The sequence below is a fragment of the Barbatula barbatula genome, assembly GCF_947034865.1.
Source record: "Barbatula barbatula genome assembly, chromosome: 13".
Taxonomy (NCBI): domain Eukaryota; kingdom Metazoa; phylum Chordata; class Actinopteri; order Cypriniformes; family Nemacheilidae; genus Barbatula; species Barbatula barbatula.
Genome location: NC_136776.1, coordinates 15,634,160 through 15,643,392, shown reverse-complemented (window position 1 = coordinate 15,643,392; position 9,233 = coordinate 15,634,160). Strand labels below are relative to the sequence as shown.

Here is a 9,233-nt window from a genome sequence, read left to right as displayed (position 1 = left end):
GTATGCAGCAATGCCAGCTTGAAAGAAGGCCCTTTCACACACATCCTACACATACCGTCTCTATTGTGACTTCAAACACACCCAAACCAGTGGTTTAAAGCAAAGCAAGAATGTTTAAATGTGTGTTGGCACTTGTAACAGGCACTCAACAGCACTGTTGTGTTAGCGTATGCAAGAGAAACACGCTTGCATTTGCGGGAAAGTCAGTTACGTAACAAGTCCTCAAAGCTTCATGATGTTATTCTGACCTCGCCTCTTTGCTAACAGCAGTGACTGTGGTAGTAATTGGTGATTATAATTACCCCTCATTCTGTTATAGTGGCATCATTCATCAACTCAAGAAGCTACATTACTGTTTCTGGAAAAGATAGAGCCAAACAAGAACTGCTCGGCTGGTCAGAATGGGCTAAATTGATCTTTGTGTTTTGACTGTTTTTATGGCTTATGCTTGCTGTGGTGGTGTCAAAATCATTATAATATAACTCAACATCATCATACTTCCAGTAGCTTATTATCACAGGAGGGAGAAACTGCTGTCTGTACACAGGAGCTCACTGATTTGGCATGGATCCTTGGAACATACAGACTCAAGAAGCCCGTTTGCACCCAGAATGATTTAAGGATAACTATATTAGCACTCACACCAAATGACAATAACTTTGTTTATTCTATAGCAGAATGCACACTGTTTCACATTTTCAATCTATACAGGGCTCGTGAGGTGCTTGCCAACCTTTGCACATGCGCAGTAGCTGAAGTAACCTCGAAAAAGGTGTTAAGTTGCGCAATACTTATAAGCTAAGTAATCGAAAGTTATGGTACAATTGATTGAATATCTGTCTTCACCTACTTAAGTAGACGTACCTACTTACTGTATGACTGAAATAGCTGCCCAGAGGTGTTGAAAACATGGCCGGCGAGTGGCAGGAGTGACTTTATTTAAAACTAATTTTGGTAGCTCTCGTTTTTTTTTCAATCATCGTTTTGGAAAAAAACAGTTCCGTTATGATTCAAATAGAATTTATGTAAGCAGGGTGATGACGTAAGTCCGCTAAAATCTAAGCCGGCTAAGCCACTTCTACTCTCATAGCACAGAGGTAATTCGTCACCAAGCGATAAGCACACTAAGAAAAGTAAAAATGTTAGCAAACTGACAGCATGACAGCTCAGCATTGTTGAGTGCATCTGCGATCAAGCCTCAAGTAAGCGGAAAAGTTTACTTTGTATTTTATCATATTTGTGGGTTTAGCTTGAAATGGATAGCCTGAATTCTTTGCCCTTTTTGGTTGTCGATGTATGATGTAGTGTTTGGATAATTTAACTCAGGCCATTGACCGTAATCCTATGTGCATCTTGAGTGAAAACATCATTGTGCCTTAGGAACCTACGTGCGCCAGATGTGACTGAGCGGACTGAGACAAAACGTGGAAGCGATCGTGCATTGAGTCTAATGTGGTGTGGATGCCTCTATCTTCTTAAATTTAGACTTATTATTCAAACATAGTAGTTTCCGATATCGTCTGTGAACAGCACTAAATAGGGAGTTCACACAAAAATCTTTCACAATTTCACTCTCATGTCATTCCAAACCAAACCTGACATTCTTTTATCCGCAGAACCCAAAAGAAGATATTTTATAGAATGTTGGTAACCAAAAAACATCGGGCCCCATTGACTTCCATTAAGACACAAAACCACCATTTCACTAAATATCTCCTTTTGTGTTCCTCAGAAGAGTCGGATACAGGTTTTGAACAACATGAAAGTGAATTAATGACAGAATTTAATTACATTTTTTGTGAGCTATCCCTTAAACACTAACCTAATGCAACAAAGTTTACAGTGAGAAGCAAAGCATGAATTTAATCTACATTGTATCTTTCTGATGCCAAGGACAATGATGGGAAATGATGTTCCACTGGCAAACTGGAGAATAATGATCTGATCTGTCACATTTCCCACTGGTAAAAATAATATTGCACTGGTGTTTACATGCACTTCTCATAAATACACTCTTTTCTGCATGATTCGTAGGCAACTATGTTTGAACCAGTGAGATTTCAATGTGAACACAATGTCCTGTCGCCCACCACTTGCTGTGCTTTGCGACTAGTTAGGACAAAACACTCATAAACATGGAAGAGATAACACTTATGTTAAAAACACACTGTAAATATATATCTTTCATTTTCACCATTAAACTGCAAATATACCCCAAACCGAACTGCTTTCTTTGGTGTGGTGTTCTGACAAACGAAAACAGAAAACTGTACAGTGTACACAGTGTATGTATTTTATTAGTATCAGTTATTGTAGTTGGGTTGTACTTGTTCGTTCTACGGCGTATATACGAGAAAATCAGCATTGATAGAAAACTGGCAGTTATAAAAAAATAAGACGATACAAATATTTGCTGGAGAAAATATATTTTGATATACAAATAAAGTTGCGATAGTTTTGAAGTCCCAACGTCTGCTTCACAAACGTTTGTGTTTCCACTTTCTGTCACTGCAGTCTCTTTTCTTCTCTGCATAGTTTTTAATCAAGGAGCAAAGTCTCTGTGTGAGTCGCTTCTGAAGGTGCATGAAAAGTCCAAAGTGATCCAAAAAGACCCCCCTGTCTTGCTCAAGGTTGAACAGCTTTTTTTCGGATGATATCGCTCAATGGCTATTGTGCTGTCCCAGTTATCTGATTGGATGTGATGGCTGCCACTCACCTCCTCTGTCTTCTTTCATCCAGTGCCACGCTCACCTTTGATCTGCTGTGGAAAAAAGACACGTTGTTACATTGTTAGCCTTTGGCAGCACACCTGACAAATAACAAAAAGTCGTGCCAAAACGTTTACAGGGCCAGTATACATATTTGGCATTTCATTGCACTTTTCTTTGTTTGCCTTTCAACACATTACGTTGCAAGTCATAATTCTACCTATGGTATTTACAGAATACGAACTTGCTTTTAAACAGAAAATTCTTTTAATTCCATGTTATTTAAGGTCTTGTGAACGCGCAGGTTTGAATTCATGTCATCATATTCAATCATTCCCAGTTATCCCTGTAATTCCCAGTCATTCCAAATATTCTACTCTCTGTGATTATAACACTTACCCCAAAAAATTTCCACCGTCCCACAAATCGAAACACCTAATTGGTGACCTTCCCGATTCGTGGTTAAATCAAGCATACTGATTGGTCATTAAACCACTCGCTATCTTATGATCCATAGCAGCTTTATCGTACAAACCAATTGTCTAAATATAGACTCTGTAAATATTTCCTGACGCTAGTGACACTATATCTTTTTTCCATTCCTTCCCTTTTTTAGCTCTCAAACTGGGCTGTCCTGTGAACGGCAAAAAACGAGACAGGAAAACGAAAACAAGTAAAGGAAAAACTATTAAGGAGCATTAAAGAGAGAGTATTGTCAAGGAAGGCCGTGAGACAGAGTGGGTGTGTCGAGGTGGGAGTATTCATGTACCTGTCTGCATGCGGGACTCTGAGTGATGTTTGGACGTGCACACACACTCAAGATGATCCTCCAGCTGCACCTGCACCTCCCGGAGCTTTGGCCGTCTACGTACGTACTCCACCTTGGCCACCTGAGAGAGAGAAAGGAAGTGTGGGAACATTGCACTCGCACACTCGTAACCCAGTCAAGTGTACGTTTCCTCTGCTTTTTCAGAGGTGAGATAAGGTGAGAGCTAAACGGGACTGGGGCGGTTTCCTGTAATGCAGATGAGCCAACTCCAACCTTCCTTTCTAAACACCCACCTCATATCGTACTGACAGACTCATTCCCTCCCTGCCAACTCAGCTGCCCTGCAGGCCCGTTTATACAATACTTTATTCAGGTCTGAACACACACACACACATAGCTAGTGAGATAAATCCAATATAACACTCCCCAAAGCAGTGGAGTTACACACAGACTTTTGCAGCGGTTAACTCAAGGTTAAGGCTATTTGTTAACTCGACGCGGAAGTCTGAAACTCTTTTAGCATGTTCAGTGGTCCTGAAATTCTGATGGACGACGTCCTCCCTTTGGTGCGTCTGACACTTTGCTCTTGTTACATTGAGAAATGTGAAAAGCTTTCCTGTAAATGGGCCTGACAGGTGGCAAAAAATCTTTAACACTGTCGCAAGACTCACTGTATAAGCAATGTACACCCATAAACCATATTTCAATAATAATGAGTGATATGAAGAGTTTTGTAATACAGGGATACATTTGCAATTAGCAAAAAGTTGCTAAAGTGCTGCCATCCCGAGTCAATGGTCTCTAATAGCTCTTCAATAGTTGTTTTAACAGGCTTTGAAGAAATAGTTTGCCCAAAAATGACGATGATGTGCCAGCTTCACGTATTTCCATTTCAAATCAAGTGAGAACCAATGAGATTCGTAGTAAAGTTGTGGAGCCGGCACGTGGATGTAGCTATTATATTTATGCATGTTTCAATTTTAACATTACCTATCTTGGATAAATAAATATTGATAGTTTTTCAGTCAGGAACGTATCGTTTTGCTTCAGAAGACATTCATTAACCACCTGGAGTACTTGAGGATGTGTTAATCTCATTTATCTGCTTTCGTGCCTGCGATTAATATTTTTCTTGAAATTTCTACATTTTGTACAGTTTTCTGTATATGAATTTGTGTGAATTATTCACCTCCTGAATAGTTACGGAATCCTGTGAGATCACACTGAAATACAGTACACAGTGAGTAGAAAAGTGCTTCCAAACCGCAACTTCTTCCAAACTTGATCTATGATTTGAGAGAAGAAAGTGGACGTGTTCTCACCTTCACAGTCCTGTGATGCTTTTTGGAGGGATGGCAGCGCATGTTGCTTGTGTTGCAGCAGCCCGAGCATCGTTTCACCTCGACACATGGAGGCCAGATCAGGAAGTTGGCTGCAGTGGGGTCCACCTGACTCCGGGGGATCTCGTAGATCACCGTGCGTGTCTTACAAACAGCCGGCACTGCCTCCTCTAGGTAGGCGTAAACAAACTGGACATTAGCTTCAAAATCACACTCATGTGATCAATTTACCGGGTTTTGTGGGTGTTTCTGTTTCCTACCAATGCTTCGCTTGCGTCTTGAGTGTGCAAGTGAATTCTTAAGGTGTCTGTGTTCGTAAAGATGCTCCTTGTGGTGGCCTTGTTGTTTAACCTCCTCCACCACCTCATTCTCTGCAACAGTAAGAAAACAAGGGAAGTGAATGAACCAATGAGAGCAACAGAGCACATTTCAACACATTTGTCATGTAGAACAAACTAACATCCATTGTCAACCTATAATCCCTTTCTCGCTTCAGTCAATAATAGTGCCATTTGGCAAATTTAGGACCTCCTTGTGAATTGCTATGATACCGTCATGAATGAAAAAAAATCAAGAAAACCCAGCCTGACTACCAAGAAAATGTGTCTTCTAACCTGTCAGCGCACTTCCTTTATATACAGATTACAAAGCAAATGTTGTATATGCACTGCCTGAGGACATCTGGTTCCAGCCGGAAAAAAAATCTAGACTCAACAATTTGATCTCAGATTAAAGTAAACTCGACAGTTTGGAGAAAATACAAGTCCACAAGTATGGTAGTGTTTAATCTTTTCTGTGGCTGTGGGGAGCCATACAACAGGAGAGAGATGCCCCTGTTGTTGCCCCCGGAAACCACCCTAATGCAGGAGGAGGGTGGTTTTAATTTAGGCCTGAGCACCGTAGCACAGACTAGTTAGCAGAGCAGCAGACCTCACAAACGCAAACACTACGTCAGCTTCAATTCCTTTCTTTCTCGAACGCGCAGACGCACCGTCACACGCAGAGGCGCACACAAACTGAGGAATGTAACATGAATAATACATTACAGCAGCGCTGGCATTCAGCCCCACTCAACTCATAAAGGCAGCATGACAACAGTATAATGGAGAGAGTCTCTTGACCTCCCTCAGGCACCAGCCACACAGACGCAGATGTTTGCATTTCAATTACAGAACTTATGGGGAAATCAAATGCGGGACTCTTATGATTATGGCTGTAGGCTTTTTAATGCTGCTGGATTAGATTCGCATTTTCAGAAAGAAATGGTTATGCATGACACAATTTTGTACAGGCACTTAGTTGCTAGGGATAAAAGCGTCTGCAAAATGAATAAATGTGAAAGTAAATGCATGTAAGGCTGGAAAGCAGCATTAAAGGTCAAGTAAGCTTAGGTTTGGGGGTTTAGTTTACCTTAAACTTAGTATGAAAGTGAGCAAGTGTCTTATTTTCTATCAGTTTTGTAAAAGTAGCAACAGATATTTAAAATTTCACAAGAAAAAAATCTCATCTCATCTGAGATTAAGAGATATATTAGCAAGAAATGTATAATTTCTCAATTCTCCACCCAAATGTTTCAGTGACCGTAACATAACTTTTGTGGGTGAAACTTTAAATAGAAAACATTCTATGAATGTAAATAAATAAAAACATTTTAGACTGTAATCTTTAACACTTGCCTTTTATCACACGGCTGCTTGGAATGCTTGATTCTGATTGGCCAATCGCGACATTTGCCGGTTCGTTATTCCCAGATAACAACCTCTCAAAACTAATAACACACTGTAACCCGGATGCAGCAAATCATTTGACGTTTTCTTTAGACGAATGAAATCTAAATATATATTTGAATAACATATATGACATTATATTTACAGACGATTAAACCGAATTGCCTGTTCGTTCGTGACATCTGAATGTCGTTTCTTACCTTAAATCCGAAAGTTTAAACGGTCTGCATTCTGTAAAAATGAGCTAATAATATATTTCAAATTCACATCTCATGTCGTTTTTTTCTGAAGGGACAAGTGGACGTGTAATAAGCAGGATAACGTAAGCAGCCGTTTTTTATCGCGATAAAGGAGTGATCATACTGTCGGGGATTATTTCTGCGATAACAACAGGCTGCCTGATCACTTACTTAAAGGTTTTTACGCTTCTTACAGGGCTTTTCAGTTATTAAAACTTCGTTAACTGAAAAGTCACATTATCAAGGGACGCTGACGTATCTAAAAACGTTGGTCCCGCCAAAATGTGACATCAGGCTCTCAAGTTCAACTACTCTGCAGTACGTGCGGCGCCGAGAGCGAGGAACCGGACTGCGGTTTCTAGGCAACGGCTGCTGAGGCGTTCGCTAAAACTCGATTAAACGGCGAGGTCCGTGAACTTTCAGCTCAGGAAAGATTGAGTGAGTCCAATGAAAGCATATAGTTCCCACAGTCACGTTTTACGCGCCAGCATTGCACCCCAACGCTTTGGCAACCCGATGTAACCAGAGGGTTTAGAGCCTTCTCGACCTCCCTACTCCTCATGTCGAATAACCTTAAAGTGCATTTCCAAAAAACAGTGAGACCTTACCTACGATGTCAATCTCCAGGATCCGCTGGAGGTCGCTGATGCTGCGGATCTCGCTGTTGGAGAGTCTCTCGATCAGTTCTTTGGGAATCGGCGCTTCCTTAAATTAAAATTAAAACTTATAATAGAAATATAGAAGTGAGTATAAAACTACGCAGAAATGCATATAGAGTGTTAATGACGTTAATATGGTCTCCGCTCTTAATAGAAATGACGTCACCTAAAAGTAACTTTTATCACAGAATTGCCATGTTTTCAAGTGCATTTGGCGAAGGACCAATTGGAGCAATAGGAATGCATGTTATTTGACGACCACGTAAGTTCTAATAGAACAATCAATTCAAAGCAGTAATAATACATAGCCATGCCCTTATGTTTCTATTTTATATTTTCGTTTTCGGACGCCGATCTTACCTCAGTGGCTGCTGAAAGCAGGTAGAAGCAGCAGAAGAGAAAAAGGATCAACGCGGTTCTCATCTCCCCTGTGGTCCAAATGTGCACCAGCAAAACCTTCCCGACCGGAGCCGCAAAGATGCTCCAACCGGCGCGGAGCCAGGGAACATGCCTTTCCAGAGAACAATCTCACAAAAGATGAACTCTAACAACTCATAAAAAACGAGCCTCGAAGCAGGCTCCCGATGTGTATATACTTTAAAACAATAATTTTACGTGCTTTAATAGAAAAAAACTCCAGCACATCTGAGTGAGAAAAACCTATAACACTGTGCGATCATTGTCGTCAGATCATTTCGTTTAAACTACGCAAGCGTCCCTTTATCCTTTGCTTGAATCGCATCGCATCATTTTCCTCTAAAATGATTCAAATCGAAATCCAGAAGTAATCCAGGAAAAACAGATGTAGTGACGTCCACACGTTATCCAAAACAGTCCATTTTATGTCCACACTTTATGTCCTTGCAATTTATTTATTCAGCGGGTCCCGCGGCGTGTCGGACATCTGACAGTGAATGAGCTGCCGCTTCTATCATCTCCTCATCTTAAACTCAACGAGCCGCGCCCCCTCAGGACGCGGTAATCTCTGCTAACTGCGAGCCTTTCAACTTGCCGCCTTCGTGAAAACTGGATGTGTTACACCTTGGCTTGCTAAAACCACGAAGACAGAAATGATCCCTCGTTTTTTTCCACGCTCCGCATCTCAAGAACTGACAAGTGAGGACGTGACGTGCTGACGCAACCTTTGAATCCAAAACAACCGTCTCGCGCTGAGATGTTACCTCAGAATTGGCCGTTAAAACACGCTAATATTAGAAGTATTAAGCGACATTAAGACGAGTATAATCAAATGTAATATTAAAACCGAATTGAGGAAATGCTCAAACTTCGAGGCTGAGCGAGAGAGAGAGAGAGAGAGAGAGAGTAAGCAAGGTGTTTTCATCTAAGGCATTAAAGTGAATCATTAACTCATTCAGACGGTGTTTACATTAGCCTTGTTCTGTCAGACTAATGTCTAACAGGAGAAATAAGGCTTGGTAAGTTTCAGGGTCTGCTGAACCCAACGTTTTCTCCCGTTCTCTCAGTTTTAGATGGGCGAATCCGTAATTGGCCCCACTGGGACAGGAAGCCACCCAGACAGACAACTATTGAGGAGAATCGATGGGAAAGAAAGCACGGTTGAGTAGACTACGAGAGAAGGAGAGGTGAGCACGGTGTCCTAACGTTGAAACAATAGCAGATAAAATAGCCAAGGAGTACAGTGCATACACACCCACACGAATTAAGAATCTACACGTATGGTTCCTGTCGCGTAAGAGCAATGTGTTAAGGCCAGAATACACTGCAAACTTTTGCCCAGATTGTCAGTCTGGACTTGTTGCCGAAAGTCTG

The 9,233-nt window shown here is 41.1% G+C and overlaps 1 protein-coding gene across 1 annotated transcript; it reads right to left on the bottom strand.

The window, feature by feature from the left end:
• Positions 1-2,272: 2,272 nt before the first annotated feature.
• Positions 2,273-8,786, bottom strand: pdgfaa (platelet-derived growth factor alpha polypeptide a). The gene is made up of 6 exons (XM_079471616.1): positions 7,803-8,786; positions 7,392-7,488; positions 5,078-5,188; positions 4,800-4,987; positions 3,478-3,598; positions 2,273-2,761 (listed from the first exon to the last, which is right to left on the bottom strand). The coding sequence occupies exons 1-6, from the start codon at positions 7,863-7,865 to the stop codon at positions 2,748-2,750; spliced, it is 594 nt and encodes a 197-aa protein (XP_079327742.1). The 5' UTR covers positions 7,866-8,786; the 3' UTR covers positions 2,273-2,747.
• Between the last annotated feature and the right edge of the window lie 447 nt (positions 8,787-9,233).

What these genes read in the sequence shown, in the direction of transcription:
- pdgfaa (XM_079471616.1), bottom strand. Translation starts at nt 7,865, where the DNA reads ATGAGAACCGCGTTGATCCTTTTTCTCTTCTGCTGCTTCTACCTGCTT. An exon ending in TGCTTTCAGCAGCCACTGAG is followed by an intron (nt 7,489 to 7,802) that starts GTAAGATCGGCG and finishes TTTTAATTTAAG; the next exon opens with GAAGCGCCGATTCCCAAAGA. An exon ending in AAGACGCAAGCGAAGCATTG is followed by an intron (nt 4,988 to 5,077) that starts GTAGGAAACAGA and finishes ACGCCTACCTAG; the next exon opens with AGGAGGCAGTGCCGGCTGTT.